The sequence below is a fragment of the Grus americana genome, chromosome 1 (genome assembly GCF_028858705.1).
Source record: "Grus americana isolate bGruAme1 chromosome 1, bGruAme1.mat, whole genome shotgun sequence".
NCBI lineage: Eukaryota > Metazoa > Chordata > Aves > Gruiformes > Gruidae > Grus > Grus americana.
In genome coordinates this window covers 11,464,071-11,482,236 of record NC_072852.1, presented here as the reverse complement: position 1 = coordinate 11,482,236, position 18,166 = coordinate 11,464,071, and the positions used below count along the sequence as shown (strand labels likewise).

The window sequence follows — 18,166 nt, the reverse complement described above, 5'->3', positions numbered from 1 at the left end:
CTTCTAATGGATCCTTCTGTTTCTATTTAATCACCATCTATTTTTTCCAAGTTGAATATCACAATGTTATTTTCTATCAGTATCTCCCAGCTCTCAAGGTCCCTGCCCATTATACTCCTTTTCCTTTTTGGACTCACCAGTCCTCCCAGTTCAGTGTTCACTAAACACTTGATTCAAATTACATTCTTCTCAAAAATTATCGTGAAATAAGAAAAACCCCACTAAAGGCCACTAGTTAGATAGTTGAGTGACTTGATGTCTCTTTTGGATTAAAACTACTTAAGTAAGTTAAGACAGAGACATGTGGGTTTGCTTGTGTGTGTACAAAACACATGAGTCAATTAGACTGGACTGTCTAACATTTGATCTCAAATGTAAAAATGAAACACTGCATTGGACTCAAGTTGCGAAATGGTATGTAATTTAGGGAAAAGAAGCAGCATGTCAAATCTGCAACTAATCTATAAAGAATTTAGATTTTAGAAGTTAAATTATTGACAACAAGCAGAGGACAATATATCTGATTTACTGTTCCTTGGATAATTAACAGAGATAAAAAACTGCAATGAAAACTGGAGTTTTTAATTGTTACTTGGTTTGGCAAGAGGGTGGAACATTCAAAAGAGGGTTTTTTTCCTATTGCCTCATCTGGAATTGAGTAGAATGACAGACCAGCTGGAAAAATGAGTCAGCAAGTCAAATTAAACAAGACAATTTTAGAAAAAAAAATGCTCTGTGCTAACATTTTCTGTGACAGGACCGAGAGTCGGCCAAAGGACTGAGATGCATCTATACCTTTTCCTTATAGACATCTCTCCAAAGAAGACAGAAGGCTTTTAAACTAAAAAAAGACAGATTTAATTACTTTTAATAGGGAAATTATGACTGAGAACACTTGGAACAACACTTGGATCAGACACAATGGATGTGAGCACCTCTCCCTTTGCCTGTCCTTCCTTTCAAGTTTGGTTTCAACCAACTAAGTGGATTTCTGAGTTGAAACAAACTGCCAAGTACTCTTTGATCCTAAGAAGTTGTTTTCCATCACCACTGAGGCCTGGTTATTTTTTCCCTGTGCTTCTCTGCAGCTTCTTAGGTTCTGCTTCTGTGCAGGCTGCAGGCTCCTGGCTCCTTTTGCTATGACTCTTGCTCTCTCAACAGTGACGAGTGGCGTTCCTCAGGGGTCGGTACTGGGACCGGCACTGTTCAACATCTCTGTCGGCGACATGGACAGTGGGATCGAGTGCACCCTCAGCAAGTTTGTGGATGACACCAAGCTGTGTGGTGTGGTCGACACGCTGGAGGGAAGGGATGTCATCCAGAGGGACCTTGACAGGCTGGAGAGGTGGGCCCATGCAAACCGCATGAAGTTCAACAAGGCCAAGTGCAAGTTCCTGCACATGGGTTGGTGCAATCCCAAGCAAGACTATAGGCTGGGCGAGGAATGGATTGAAAGCAGCCCCGAGGAGAAGGACTTGGGGGTATTGATTGATGAGAAGCTCAACATGAGCCGGCAGTGTGCGCTTGCAGCCCAGAAAGCCAACTGTGTCCTGGGCTGCATCAAAAGAGGTGTGACCAGCAGGTTGAGGGAGGTGATCCTGCCCCTCTGCTCCACTCTTGTGAGACCCCACCTGGAGTACTGCATCCAGATCTGGGGGCTCCAGTACAGGAGAGACATGGAGCTGTTGGAGCGAGTCCAGAGGAGGGCCACGAAGCTGATCAGAGGGCTGGAGCACCTCTCCTGTGAGGACAGGCTGAGAGAGTTGGGATTGTTCAGCCTGGAGAAAAGAAGGCTCCGGGGAGATCTAATTGAGGCCTTCCAGTACCTGAAGGGGCCTACAGGAAAGATGGTGAGGGGCTGTTTATGAGGGAGTGTAGTGACAGGACAAGGGGTAATGGGTTTGAGCTGAAGGAGGGGAGATTTAGATGAGATGTTAGAAAGAAATTCTTTACTGTTAGAGTGGTGAGGCACTGGAACAGGTTGCCCAGAGAGGTTGTGGAGGCCCCATCCCTGGCAGAGTTTAAGACCAGGTTGGATGGGGCTTTGGGCAACGTGGTCTAGTGCAGGGTGTCCCTGCCCGCAGCAGGGAGGTTGGAACTAGATGATCTTTGAGGTCCCTTCCAACCCAAGCCATTCTATGATTCTATGATTCTATGATACTAGCCACACCAGCAGATGGACACTTCTGTCCCCCAAACCATTTCCCAGGGAAAGAGCAAGCTTGCCTCCATACAGAGGAGATCTATTTATTCTCTTCATAAAGAAATATAACTTCCAAAACAATAAAAGAAATTGGATCGGAAGAAAAAAATAGGAGCCATCACACTTTCTGATTTTCAATGGGACTATTCAAAATAAAGCAGTTCTAGAAAACTTGAATGGAGAAGAACTAGAGACAAGGTCTAACCTTCTCTGCCAGCCCAGTCAGATACAGTCTGGAAACTGTTCTGAAATGTAAAAGTCCTAATTTCTACCACCGAGAGTTCAAGTCCAGAGCTGTGTTAGTTCTGTTAGGAATATATCATGTGCTGGTAACGGGTAGCTAATTCTCTATAGTTTTCTCACTCTGAAACTAATCTTGGGGAGGAAAACACAAAATATTTTACTCTTTGCATTACTAATTTACAGTATATAGTAGAACAATATATTTATTAACAAGCAAAACAAATGTAGAAGTTATGCAAGTACAGACAGTGAGTGCCACGAGCTGCCCAGAGAGGCTGTAAAGTCTGCCTCCTTTGAGGTTTTAAAGACCAGACTAGACAAAGCCCTGAGCAACCTGGCTTGACCTTATTCCTAACGTTGGACTAGAAACCTCCTGAGGTGCCTTGCAACCTGACTTACCCTACGATCGTATGAAGGACATCAAAGGAAAACAAACAGAAATCCAGCTCCTAATCAGAGGAAGTGGTAGACAGAAAAGAAAGTCAGGAAGAAGTACTGTATTGAAGAAAATACAATTGCCTAATTATATAATTAATTTGCTTTTTATTTTGTATTTCTCTGTAGCAGAAAAAGCTCAAAAAAAGACAAGGTGAGAAGGATTCTGACTGATACAGATATTAGAGGATATTGGTACTCAAGAGAGTTGTGATGAAGACAGAAATGACGAGCTACCCATGAAAAGGCTGCTTTCCCTACAGATTTCAGTTGCTTTTTACCTATCTTATTTCTTCATTTTGCTATTGGAATAAAATAAAACAAGATTAAATTAGACTTTTCCTTTGAGTGTATCATGTTATGAGAATTACAAAAAATTAACAGCTTGAGTGAAGTTAATCCAAAGTGATAACTGAGCACAAAATCACCCTTGCTGTTTAGACCACTGCATATATGTCTATGCAAGTTGTGTAGGACTACGAGAGTGTGGGAAACTGCAACCATTTATGTGCATCTCCTTATTTCTCTGTTTAGGAGGAGATTAACTGACCTCTGGAGATATATGTCTCTCTATCAGATATCAAGAGAGCCATACGATTAATTTTCTCCACTAGATGTAGGCAAGATGAATCCCATCCATTTATGTCTATCATGTAAAAACAGCAAGAATGCATCTTTCTCTACCACTAGGCAAACAGACATACTGAGACAAAAATTAGTCTCATCAAATCATGTAACTTCAGTTTTCATGGTGATAGTATGATTTCAGAATATTTTAATCTGGCCTTTATAACTGCAGGTAAAGATTCACAGATAATTTCTTTTACTATAGACCAAGAGAAGCTGTGGTATAGAGGAATAATTCAGTAATTCCAGCATGATCCACGAAATTATTTTTCCCACTAATGTGTTTATAGATTATCAGATATGATGAAAAATTGTTTGCCATTTATGTTTAATAGGTACACTTCTGAAATAAGAAGACAATACACAAAGACTATTTTTCTGAATAAAATAACAAAACTGCTTTTCTAAATTCCATTATGTACTCCAGCTTCTAAACTGCTTGTAAGTATAGCCTTTAAACCACTTAATCGTTTTGGTACAATCTGCTGTAGGTCAGGGAAATGTTATGTGGTTTTCAAGCTGCCACAGATAAAACCACAAATGCATTTTTTTCCTTACTGTCTTTACATCTGTGGGCAGAAATCTGAAGATGATTTTGGATTCTGCTATGAACTAACTGAGACCAGAAGGCATTTATGACCAATCTGAACCGAGAACAGAACTTCAGAGGATGATCTGATAATCCCATATACGAATTAGGAAACCACCTAGGATGAGCCAATAGGAAGCACCAAATGCAGCGTTTCACCTAAATTCTGGTCCCTAATCTATCATACTGAACTGCTCAATTCAGGACTTCCAGGGATGCAGTCCTGAACCCTTTGGGTTATATCTATGAATGTAAAGTGGCTTTATTTTCCTAGGAAGCACAGGGAGAAGAGAAATAAAATTTGTGTGTTGAACAGCAGGGGTGCTAGTGGGAAGTTTTAGAGTCCCTTAGGCCATGTTTATGTAGTAAATAAAATGGGGCATAACCCGTTTTCTTTCTCAGGCCATGAGGGCAAGTGGCACAGCGTGGCTCACATCTCTACGGGTAAATTACGTTGTCTTCCTCCCCGCCTGTCCCACCCCCTGTATTGGGTGATCTCATTATAATGTCTTTTGGGAACAGGCCCTGGCTTGTGCACCCCCCAGAACGGAACCCAGGCTTTGTTCAAAAGAGTTGATTGCCACAGGCCAAGATCCATGCCATTGGGTCTGTTAACAATTAAACCGTGGGGATAATTGTGGACATTTCTCCAGCCTGCACCCTGGCCTTGGATCAGTTATTAGTACGGATACAGTGGAGCGATTCACACGTAAGAGTAAAGCTGGTTTTATTGTGACAGATTGAGCAGGGCTCACTCTTTTCCAAAGGACTGTGACAGTGGTACCTCTAATCTTCTAAATGAGAGTTCAATGCTCAGATAAAAGAGGTCTGAGTTCCTGTTTCTCAGTTTGAGCAAATTCCACTGCTCTGAATACCGTGCTCAAGAAAGTTCAGAAGTTGGAGATTTTGGCTCTTGTATGTGTCTCTCAGACTGCCTACACATTTTGCAGGGTTCAAAGCCTCGTCAGGTGCTAAGGTTGTGAAGCTTTAAAGGTCTAGAACTCAAAATGCAGAATTCACAGTTTTATATCAAGTTAGGAAACACGAAGAATGGCATGATACACCAACAGAAATGTATCAAGTTGTGTTTTTGATACTTATGACTACTTTAGGATCTGCCTTTTGCTTTGGGTACTCTCTGAAAATATGTGTAGATTTGGGGAAATTGGGGAGAAAAACCCACATAGGAAACAATAAGAATTTAGCTCTCAAGTATTTAGGTGCAAAGATAATAGCTGGCTGGACATCTTTTAATTTATGGACATGAAGAGAATATGAATGCATTTGATAAAACACCTATTCAAGTCTTTCCATAATTGACCCTCTATGTTCTGATTCAGCAAGGCATTTAACCATGCAAGTAATCCCCTTGATATCAATGGAAAAATGCTCTAATTGAGGCATGTGTTTAAAGACTAGTAGAGCAGGTCCTTGGAACTACTTTTGTAGACACTTATCCACAGTGAATTATTTCTATCGGACTTTCCATGTATATTTGCAGTCTTCTCTATCATTAATATCTTTCATTCACTACAATTCAACCGCAAACTTCAAGCTGCAATGCTAACTTATGAATTCATAGTCTAATTATAGTCTGTGTAATTATAGTCTAATAAAGAAAAGAAATAATGACACTCTAAAAATTAGCTCACATTACAATCTAATGTTAATCCTTCCTCTAGCTTAAAAAGAAAAATTAAGTTTGTTACATATTAGGAGATTATTGGAGAATCTCACTTGCTTTGGATATGATTCTATACTGATAATATGGGCCCAAAACCATTTAACGGTCTTAATATATTGGGAAAACAGATCCAAAAACACTGGTGTGTGGTGTAGTTATATACAATTACTCTACAAAAGCAACTAACAACTGAAGATTATACCTGGTATCTTCATAACATATGCATACAATGAAAGCTGCATGTTCCCTGAAGAAGTTTTTAAAGTGAATGTCATGAATCTCTGAAACGTGTTTTGAGAATTGCAAAGTGTTTAAAAAATGAGAAAAGTGGTTTCATCCGGCTTCTTTGTTTCCTCACAAAGAAAACACGTCTGCTTGAAAATGGGGATATTTTCTAGTGCAGAGGTTGAAAACACTATTATGGTTAACATATTGAAAAAATTCAGAATTATCACTCCCACAGAAGTAAGAAAAATACTCATTCAGTGACACTGTTCTACATCTTCTTAGTGCCACCTTGTGGAACCACAGCAACTCATTCCTTACTCACCGAAGGGCCAGCACATGGTGCCCCTTCCTCCTCTGCCATACGCCTCAAACTAGCAAGGTATAAATGCCCTGATGATACCTACTAATTACCTCTGCTAAACTGATCATAATTAGATAGGTGGACCACTGATTATGTGATCCTTTAAGTCTTTACCTAGTTTAGACTTAATCCTTGATGAGCCAGAAGTATCACAGAAGTACAAGCGTAATTATTCGATTCTGTATGCTCACAATAACTTAATGTAGAAATACTACATGACAATGAGGACGCTATGTCCTCTGTACTACACTGTCTCCACAAATAAGGTGAAGTTTTTAATCTCAACATTTGCCAGGTGTAGATATCAATCAGCTGTTTTATTAGCTTTTTGCAATATTAGTTTCAAGAGCAGTGGGAAGAAAGAGAAAAGCTGTGCTTTCAAAAACACCAGTAGGACTTCACAACAATGTGCTTGAATTTAAATTTGAGTCAATCTGGCTGAGTCTACCTTGCCGAAAATTGGGCCTTGACCCATTCTCTGGCCTCGAGACTAACTGTGGCAGCAGAGCCCACAGACATGCATGGGAGCTGGATCATCGCTCCTTCCCTCTTCCCCCTTCCTCGCTGCCCCGGGAGCAGCCCCAGCACCTTGTCTGGGAGCGGGCCACTTGGCAGACGCTGAAAACCTCTGGGTTTCACTAACAGTTAAACCCTATAAATGATTGTAGGACAGTGTCCAAGCCCATGTCTTGGCTCCATGTCATTTACATAAATTTAATATATAAATTTACATAAATTTAAATATGCACCATGTAATTTACATAATTTAAATAAATGGTGCTTTGAGACATTTAGATTAATATGATGTCTCCGATAGAGTGTAATGCAGTTGCTGTGTGTGTAGCTCATCCTGCTGAAAGGCAGAGACGGATTTTATCTAGAAAAATCCCAAAATAGTCCTCAAGTAGTCTTCTGTGAAGCAGATTTGTGGCAGTAGCTCTGGCTCAAAGGATGCCAACACACTGGCTGCTTCTGTGATTTCCACCGAAAGTACCGTCCTCACCAGACCACTCCACAGCCCCTTGGAACTAAATGTGAACCCCTTGGTTTGGATCAGGTGATTCTCTACCAACTCGTCCTGTCTCCCAGTCGTCAGATGAGGAAACTACACTGTCATCTTTTTAACAATTCAGTTGTTCAATGTTTTACTTTGACTACCCAGGTTCTATTTACTCAGTTGATTTGTTTCCTTCCTCGGTTAGATTAATAACTAAGTTTCTTTGCTGAAACGAAAAACAATTAAATTCCTCCTTTCCCTAAGCTACTTCTTCCTGACACTCAGCATTTAGCCTTCCCTGAAAAAAAAGTCTCTTTTTTTTTTTTGTCTCGAGTTCCTTGTAAATTTGGTGGCCCATATCAGGAACCAGACAAAGGACTTGACAAAGTAATTCCCACTGTACTCTGGATCAAAAGCATTTTAGGCGTTTCTTTGATAGTCAAAACAACATTTCAAGGCAGCTGAGTAGCTGGAAAGGACCAGATTAATTAGAGATATTTACTGTTCACATTGTGACACTAAACCTTTTTTTTTTCCCCTCCTTATAAGCCCTGGGGAAGAAATATTACAAATATCAGCTAAGGAAGTAAAGGAATATTTAATATTCCATTGAATATTTCAAACACTAATCAGGTACTCCGCCTTGTTTCTTTTTATGCAAATAGTCTTTGTTTGAAAACAGTATACTAACTATCCAGTTTGTAGAGTTTGTCCCTCCATTTTTTACTCACTCCCATTACTGCAGTTCTTGTACAGCATGGAAAACACTGACTGAAACTAAAGGGTGGCAAATGCCACACAGTTGTATTAGAAGAGGGAAAAGGACGGGGGAAAGGGAAGGGCCATCGGAAATTCTCATTTCCAGCAGAACCCATTTACAAGAAATCTTCCTCTCTGGAGTTATCAGTTATACAAAGTTCATGTCTAATTTTACAATGGCCTGATTTTCACAGGAACATGAAACTTCCAAATGAAAATGATTTAGTGAGCTTGAAAAAGGGTATGCTGGCTAAACAGGTGAAGGGACTTCTGCCCTTGTTCACATGCTGTTTCTTGGAGATTGACCTGGGAACAGAGCAGTATCTTCAGGTCACCTTAGAAGAGAGAGATTTAGGGATGAAAATGCTTCAAGTTTGGTCCCCTTTTCTTTTTTTTAGTGGGAAAAAATATTAGTAACTACTGTATAGCACTGGAAACTCAGCATTGCCATACAGGACTGTGCTCAGGGCAACCCGACCTTGTCTCTGCTTCAGGTAAGTCGTTCCATTAGTGATACAAGCAGGTACTGATGATGCCTGCTGTCAGCAACTGGCAAATGTCCTAGCACGGCTGAAAGACCGAGTCGTATGTGCAATCATGCAATGGAGAACATCCTTCACAGTTAGCAATTAATGCAATCACTGTGCACGCTCACTCATAATACTTCTTGCCAAACTGCTCCTGAAATCTCAGGATTGGCTACGGGAAACATTGCATATATATAGATTTATAGATACCATCTATCCTGAGAATGGTTTAATAATGATAGAATTAATTATGACACAATTCACTCCCATACTGAATGATATGCATTTTCATTTCTTTTGAAATCACCTAAATAAATTAAATTTTCAGAAAAAAATAAATAAATAACAGCACTGATCCTACTTGCAATCCACAGGTAAAACAACCTTGGCAGTTGTCTATAGCCCTGATGTGTTTAACAGTTTGTAACAGAGTGTTCTTTGTAAATTTAGATGTAAATTTTGCACTCACAATGGCTGAGAGAGCAGACACAATGTACGCTAGTTAAATCACACTTTAGGTGACAAGATATAAACTGTTTTTCACTCTATGATGTGAGATAAATGAATTTTAATCATTTCTCACAAAGTCTGTCTTTTTAATGAAAAATAAGAAAAAAAAAAAAAAGGTCTTCAGCCTTACTTATAAATATGCTTCTTACAGAGAAATTTATTATAGACAAAATATTGCCTTAGAGGATTTTGGTTTTCTCTTTGTTTCTGTTTTCAAATAAAATAGCATCTAGACTAAGTTTGCAACAGAAATCATTGAGGGTATCATTGTCTACATGTAGGATAGACAATACAATATGGCCAGTCTGCATTATACAATTCATCACCTGCAAAGAGGTGGCTTCATAAAATCATTTGCAAATAAATCAGATTCTTTCTTGTTAAAAAGATCCATTTAAATAAAGTCAAAATTATTAAAAAAAACCCCAACCAAATCTGCAGCTTGCACTCCAGGCGCTTTGGTCAGTATGGATTCAATGTCTTCTTTTGCACATGACGAATAATGAGATTATGAAGCACAGAATTCCCATCTAAGCCTCAGCAAACACTGAATACATAATTTTGAATGTGATACAAGGCTAACATGAATATGACTTCAACTAAAATTACTGATTTCAAATAGAAGCTGAATATAGAAACAGAGGAATGGAGATATATAATAGGCTGAGAATTCAAAGACTGCATATGGGGGCTGATTCTGTTCTGAAAAATAGCAGATCTTTTTTTTAAAAAAAAATTGTGGTATTTTAATCTGTTTTTTAGTAATAAGGCCTATAAAAATATTTTTGAAAACCTCAAGAGACTATAATTAAAATCTCATATTTGAATGTCATCTTCCATAACCACGGAAGTACAAGACTGGAAAGTCAGCTTCTCATTCTTCTCTTAAAGACAATCTATTCTGTACAGCACATTCAACTCTGCATATTACATTCTACCCTGTATAGTGCAAAAGATTAAAGAGTGTGACTGTGATTTCCTGGAGATAACAGAGCAAGTTTTAGCCTTTTCTTTGAGACTAATCAAGGTTTTGAATCCAAGTCACTTTCTAAGTCAAGACTGGGGTATTTTGTTTTTTTTCTCACCAGAATACTCATCCCTTAATTGAAAGGTGAATTTTTTCTTGTTTTTTGTCAAAACTGAAATATTTTTTGAAAAATGCTATACAAAAAGGCCTTCTTAATTACATATAATATTTTTTACTCTTGATAAGATTTCTCAGACAGTGTGCCTCCATCTCAAGTATTAATATTCCCTCCTAAAAACCAACCTTTCCTTACAATGTCTGCGGCAATCCAATACATTACATTTAAGTTGCACAGGGTTTCTACTTGCTCAAGTGAAGTTTACAGTACACCTACACTTTTGCTTTCTCATTTCCCATTTCGTATCCCTTTCCTCTGTTGTACTTCTTGAATATATAAACACATATTTCTTGTTATCTGAATGGACTGTAACTTTGTTTCTTGAAATTTTCATTTCCTTCTTAACCTGTCATCTGTTTAGGCGGCTGCATGCATACGTCTTGTGCTACCATCTGCTTGTTTCAGCTGTTCCCTTATTCTCTTGCCTACTACAGAGATTCCCATTCTGTAACTTCTCCCTCTGAATCCCATTATAAAGCCTTCTACATATTTCTGTCTGCTTTTTCCACCAGTGCATCAGCAAATCTTTTCATTCAAAGATGACGTCCCATCTGATCTGAAACAATTCCATCTACTAATGAACTAATGCTCAGCTAATGCTCAACACCAGTTGAATAAATATAGCATTTAGAAACTAAGATTTCTATCAAGGTTTTTTTTTTCTTAAAAAAAAAAAAAAATCAGTTTTGCTAGGTTAGTTACATTACTTATTCTATTAAGTGGACAAATTCTACAGTTTATTCCCAGAAAGTTGTGCTTTTATACCAATGTTGTAGAGTTAACCTTTGGAAAACTCTAGACTCAGTGAATACACAAACGTCAGAATTGTGCCTATATAGCATGTAATTTTATAGAAAAGTAATTCTTAATCTTCATAATCATACTTTTTTTTTTCTCTTGTGTTCAGTTTTGCTTCTTTATCTGTAGAAACCAATTCTGAACTTTTAAATTTCTCCGCTCTTATGTTGTTAAATTAATGGGATTTGAGAGTCTTTTTTGTATGGCACTTAAAGCAGAACAACTTATACCTTCTCTGTCTATAGCTGCACTCATAGTTCTTATTTACTTATGGCACTTCCTTCAATAAACACCAGAAGCATACAAAAATTGTTTATAGCTTTAACTATATAGATTATAATTATACAGGTTCATGCACATAAAACTATATGATGTAAGACACAATTCCTGAATTGTAATGGGTTAGGAAAATTTCTTATTCTAGAAGATGCCAAGAATATTTAGATTTATTTTGGAATTTTAAGGAGAAATTAACTGAAAATCTAGAAGAATGATCTTTTGAGTGAAAGATCAGGAAGTGATTTTTATTTTGAGGAAACAAGGATAAAGAAACAGACTTCAACAAAATCAGAGAACTAGCTACGTGAGTTCTGTGGGAAGATAATCTAAAGAATAAAGAACTACAAGAAAACTGGCAATTCATGAAGAGGAATATATTAAACATACAAGAAGAAACTGTCTAATGTAATGTAAGACTAAAAATACTTAGAAAATCAAACACAGAAACTGCAATTGAAGGTTACCTGTAAAAAACCAGCAATTAGGAACAAAAAGATTCAGAGCAAATCAAAAAAGAAATATGGTTCAATAATACAATGTAGTTCCAAAAAGGCAAGTTATTTCTATGACGTATTTACCTAAGTGCTGCATGAAAAAAAGTCATAGAAAATACTCTGTTCTTTTGATACAACTAAAGTTTCTCTAACTGTTCCAGAGCATGTTTTAAGAAAGGTAGAGATAACATGCCCTTATATACGATAGGGGTAATAATAAAGAGTGAAAAGTATTTAAGATAGAACTTAGGAGAGCTTGAAATAAATTATTTTATTTAATTGAAAAAACAAAAGTTGAAAAGAAAAGTTGGATGAGGGTAACAACATAAAAATGGTTTCCTAAAATGTAAGAGGAAATTATGATGAGAATTAATTGTTCTCTGTAATGAATGTAAAAATTAAAAGAAAAAAAAAACCCTCTAAGCTTATTTTGCCTTAAGGAAATGTAAGGAAAGCTTTCTAAACAGGTAGGTGTTGGAAAAAAAAAAAAAAAAAAAAAAAAGAAGTAAATACCTAAGGAAGCTGTGGAATTGGCTACTTTAAAGAAGAAGTTACATAAACATCATCGGCCAAGGTATTAAATTGCTCATTGCAGAAAGTCCCAGTCCTCCAACTCTTCCCACGGCATTTCACTGCAGTCCCAGATTCATATGAATGAATGCACAGTTAATACACAGGGAGAATCGGACAGGACAAACCTTCTGATGTCTAACCTCAACCAGTTATGCCATATGCAGCACTTTGTTTGTATATATAAGTAAATGCAGTCTGATTCTCTTGCTTTCATCCCAAAACAAACATAATGTGCTTTCTATATTAAGTGATATCCTATCCTTGTTGCTTCGATTAATCATTTTATGCCATCTGCAGCATCAACCTCTATGTGATACCCTGAATCAATCACTATTAATGTAGTGGGTTGGAACTGAAGATCAACAAAAATAGAAGTATCAAATATCCCCTTCCATGCCAAGTTTGAAGGAAATAAGTCGCCTTTTGGGTTTTATGTAACAGATACGCATGATTCTATTATAACCGATAAGGTTACTTTTCAACAAAGCTATATTAAAACTTTCATTAGCTTTCTGCACTTCTCAACACCATTATGTGGATTTTTATCTTGTACAGCAGATAAAAATGCCACGTGGTAACCCAGACAGATTTGTGCTTATAACGAAACAGCAGCCCAAAGACAAACTCAGTATCAACACGTATATACGTGTGTGTGGACACAGGCATGAAAAGGCTCTTCTGCATGCAGATCTTCTTCCTAAAATAAACCCTCCTCTGCCCTGCTGCACTTTCTGCTGCACCTCCCAAGTCTGCAGCAATCTTGCCCAACAAACGAGTGTACGTACATAGAACAGCACAGGGCATGTGACGGGCGAATGGAAAAGTAAGTGGAAAAGGGAGGAGAAATATCATGGATATGACTTCCTTAGTGAAGCCTTTAAGAAAAACCTTAGGGGTGATGTTATATAGTCTAAAGGTAAAGGGGTCAGGGAATGACTGTGGGAAAGGCTGTGGCCGATTGCTCTAATCCAACAGCTTTGTCCAGCCATGGACACATGGCAGCGGTATGTCAGCTTAGGAGATGCTTCCTGAAAGGACAGTATATAGATATTTTTGAAAAAGAGTATCCTAAACCCCACTGTACTCTGATTCCTAGTGGGGGAATAGGACTTCACACACCATCATGTAGCTGTGGTTCAAAATTTAGCTTTATGGGGAAAACCACGTGCCTAATATCATACTGGGATAAAACTGAAGAAAAAAAAAAAGACATGTTATTGCATGGACTTACACATTTATTACCTTAAATAGCTTAGTATTGTATAACGACTATTACTGAAACATATTTGGATAATGAGTGTCACAGGAGGACGACTGCTGATATGGGATATTTGAATTCATTAATGTGGTGACATTAATCTATGTTAGGAACCCAGAAGCTGTGACAATGGATATGTTGCAAGCTCTTCATTAATAAGTGGAGCTAAGAAAGAGGCAAAAAATAGATAATTTGCTCTAAGAATAAGATATTTCTTCAGTGAGCAGTCTAATAACATAGTTTCCACTTTTGCTTTGAAAGAAAAATGAATGGATTGTGGAATTTATAAGTACTGACCCAAGTTTCACCCAGAATATTTTAGCTTCACCAGTTGTGCATGTCATAGTACATAGAATAAATTAAAATTAACAGCTGGAAGATGACACACTCTTAAGACAGAAGTGATTAGGGAAGAAGCCACGGAGCCAGTTTAACCAGCTAGCTGAAGATTTCTTCTAGATGGGATTTCCTGTACCATCACTCCAAGAAAATTCACAGCACAGGGGGACTGTCAGGAGGAATGAGAAGTATCTTAGTGTCTGGTTGTCTAAAGATCACAGAAGGCTAATGTAGAGAAAGCTGGAGAACAATCTACAATCCAGAAAGCTTAAAAAATGGCTTAAATTTTATCTATCAAACTATGTGACATGCCATTCAGATAGAAACCAGAATTTTGCTCGGTTCAACCCTTTATTTAATTACTTTCTGTTATATCCTGTGTCACAAGTCTATCACACACTCAGAGATGCAAGAACTGTTGGGGTACACTTTGACAGCTGTTCAGCTCTGTTCAAAGCTGATATTAGTATTGGGAAAGATGCTGTTTCTGTGTTCAGCTCTATAAGTAACCCTAGGAAATTACATTCGTTCAGTCTGACACCTGATGAGAATCCCATGGCTACCCGACGTGGAGATGTCATGGGCTTTTCCAATGGTCATTTATAGTCAGGGCTAGCACTTTCAGCCTTGTCTAGAATGATTCATACACCATTGCCTAGATTCACAGTTTTCTTTTTAGTTTTACTGCTTTGCAGTTGTGCAATAATGGATTCAAACCAATGAAGAAAATGGTTCCCTCCTTTGATAATGACAGTAGGAGGCATTTTTGGTTTAGAAGAAAATTTTGCAAGTGCTTTCTCATAGATATTTCATTTTATCATTCTATTGACATGCTGAATGTATCCCATTTGGAAGAAATCACTGCCACTCATAAGCTTCCCAGTGGAGTTACAGCAAGCTGCAGCCTTCTCCCATAGGAAGTCTATCATTGTAGCAGTTCTGTGCCCATCACATACAGATATTTTTAATGGAACTGAGATGTTGGAAAACTTCTCTGTGTACTATTTCCTCTCAAATGATATTGTCAGAAAAATCTACACAAAATGAGGTTTGAAGTTTCCTAGCATGATAGAGGTTTGTGTGGGTCAGATGGATTGATCTGACCCACTCAGGTAGGATTGATCTGACCCCTCAGGTAGGAGGAGAACCATAAGTTGGGTCTGGGAAATTTCAAACAACTGAAAGTGCATGAGGTATGTTTAAGGTCTTTTCCTACTCACATAAATTGAGCAATCCTTCAAAACACAGATTTCAGAGTGCACAATCTGCCCCAAAGAGCTGTTGTTAGTTTTCTATTTTTAAACTGAATTCAAAATTCTCAGGATGGAGAGCACCTACTGGGCCTCCATTTCAATTACATTTCTATTACCATCTTCAGTGAAGCCATCTGTAGTATGAGTGCAAATAAAATTAAAATTTACCACCCCCATTACTGAAATTTAGTGCGTGTGTGGTATTTCACACATTTAATGTGAGTGCCCCAAATGCCACCGTAAAGGTAAACATGCCAGTTTTTAAATATCAGGCACAGCATGTAGTTACAATCTGTGATAATAAAATCTGGCTGTATAAAAGGAAACAGTCATGCAAAGGTGAAACACAACTCTGATTTTCCACTTCAAACTAGGAATGTTCTTCAAAATTGTGTTACACAAGTTTTATAATAACCCTCATATTCATACGGTAAATTATTTTTAAAGACAGAAATTTATTTTAAATATATCTGTATGCTATTTCAAACAGATTACCCCCTCTAATTTAACAGGACAAATTTCCAACCTCTAGATTCTAGGCTGCTCTTTTAGTAGTTTCCAATTGTTTAGTGTATTCTTTTCCTTCCTAACTTGCAGGTTGCACTAAGGGCACTGCAAACAAGTGTACTAAGTCATGTCATCTGATGGGCCATGATTTTTCAACCATAAATTTCCATTCAGTGACAGAAGGATTGTTACTGATTGAAAACTGTAAGGAGAAAGCAAATGGTTCTTCAAATTATACCTGCATAAACTTTCTTAGTATTTCTTATAGCCAACGTTGCCTTGGAGAAAACCAATAAGGGATGGCATCCAGCAACCCGGTTCTTTATTAGACAAGTAACAAAATGTAAGTGCTTACTAAGATTTGAATTTGCAGATACATAGAACTTAATCAAGTGTGCGAAATTTGCCTTGCATTGCATCTGCACTGCATTTAATTATATAAGAAAATATACTTAAATAATCAGAAATCCATCCAGTGACTGTTATCACCATTATACATTTGTTGTATACAATAATCCCCCAAACCCCCATTCACTAAGGGGAACAAGAAAGTGAGAGTGTATTGTATTATATATAACAGTATATAAAAACTCAACCCAACCCTTGACCATGCAAATCGACAGTGCTAAAGGATGCAGTAAAATAACCATTTTAAATTAGTAAATCCTACATTTCATTTATTATACTTCACAGAATAATTTATCATCAGGCACGATGTGAGTAAGACCACAAATCTCAGCACTATGAATGTGTTTTGTTGTTTGGACTGGATATTTTACTATGCTTTCCTCCTAACATGGCAAATTAAATGGAAAATAATAAGAAATGAATCATAAATCTTCTCCCTTATGCACGTACTTCCGTTAGCTGTTGGCTTTTGTTGTAACACAATAAAAGCTACCAAGTCCAAATTTGAAGATGAATCTCTGCATATATTTTCAGAATACAGCCATGTGTGTCACACAATGAGTTGCTATGATTTCAGTTCTTCCTTCTAATTGTCAGTTTAAAAAGTACTTTCAGCTCAGACACAAAGATTAGCTAAACTCCACCATATAATTCTATGTGAACGACTATTATAAAGCAGACAAAAAATGATTATTGTCACTAAGTGAATCACTGGTCGAGATGGAAATTGTGTCTTGCATGTCTAGTTCTCCTTTTGAAGGGATTAATTCAAACATATGAGGATATCCAGTGAAATATTTCCACTGCCTTATACATAAGCATCCATGGCAACTGTTAAAGTGTCCTGGTGAATTGTGATCTAACTTCTAACTGCTTTTTTTGAAAAGAAAAACAAAACAAACACCCCCCCCCAAAAAAAAAACCCAGAACAGAACCAGGTACAGGCACATTCCAAAACACTAGAAAAGGTAAATTATTAGTTGTAGTGTGAACCCAGCTCATATTTAACTTTTATTTAGAACGTGATTAGTCTTCTAAATATAATGACTTGCACTGAAATGTAGGAGACAATTTGCAAAGCTGATTTATTTCACATACACGCGTGCACACACACACACGCACACAGCCATACACTTGTACATCTATAAGTATGCAAAAGCCAGACCAGAAGTTTGATTAGATTCCAAAATTAAAATCAAAACCAGCACAAGTAGTAATCGAATCTAATCTGAACAACACAGCTCATCCAGTGATTCTCGTGTCAAGCCCATAATTCTGGCTGAACCACAGATCAAATTCCTTCACTGGAAAGCCATCCCACTCCCAGCTAAGACATTCACAGGTATAATTAGCCTCACTGGGAAAAACATGTGGGTTTGTTCCAGTCCAAATCTATTCAGATTCTTAACCTTGAGATGTGGTTTTGCCTTTGCCAGATGAACAACAAAAATACATAGAAAATATTCACAGTGAGGAGACATACATATATCTCATAACATTTAGCTACCTGTTTTTCCACTTGGTAATGCAAGCATTACACAAGGAAAATGTCAATAAAGTTTAATTCTTTACGGCTTATGGTATACTTCTCTACTGCTTGATATCAATGAGTTACAAGGTGTAAAATATTAAATATATTTTATGGCCTTTTCAAGGAAAAGTTATAGATTGAGAAAGCTTTAAGTGCCCTAAGGTTCAATAAATACTTTTTTAAAAAGTGCTTTATACACATACCGAACTGCTTTCACTGCCGTATTTTAATGCTCCTCTTTGTTCTGTTGTTTTTAATGTAGTAAAATCTTTCATATAGCACTTACTTTTTTGTCTTCATTATATTTATGGAAAATTTCTTGTGCTCTTTCTTCACCGCCGTCCGTAAACAGCATGATAATCTTATTGCAGTTAGCTCTAGAGACACTGTGCTGTAGGAGATAGAAACAGAGGCTTCT

The 18,166-nt window shown here is 37.5% G+C and overlaps 1 protein-coding gene across 7 annotated transcripts in view; it reads right to left on the bottom strand.

The window, feature by feature from the left end:
• The window catches only part of CACNA2D1 (calcium voltage-gated channel auxiliary subunit alpha2delta 1), a 421,619-nt gene that overhangs the window by 66,651 nt on the left and 336,802 nt on the right, over positions 1-18,166 (bottom strand). For all 7 annotated transcript variants that reach the window (XR_008579526.1, XM_054844365.1, XM_054844371.1 and 4 more), the window contains exon 12: positions 18,035-18,139. Coding sequence is in view for 6 of the 7 variants with exons in the window: in XM_054844365.1 (XP_054700340.1) it covers positions 18,035-18,139 (105 nt within the window). In the remaining variant the exon portion in view is untranslated. The remainder of the gene's footprint in view (positions 1-18,034; positions 18,140-18,166) is intronic.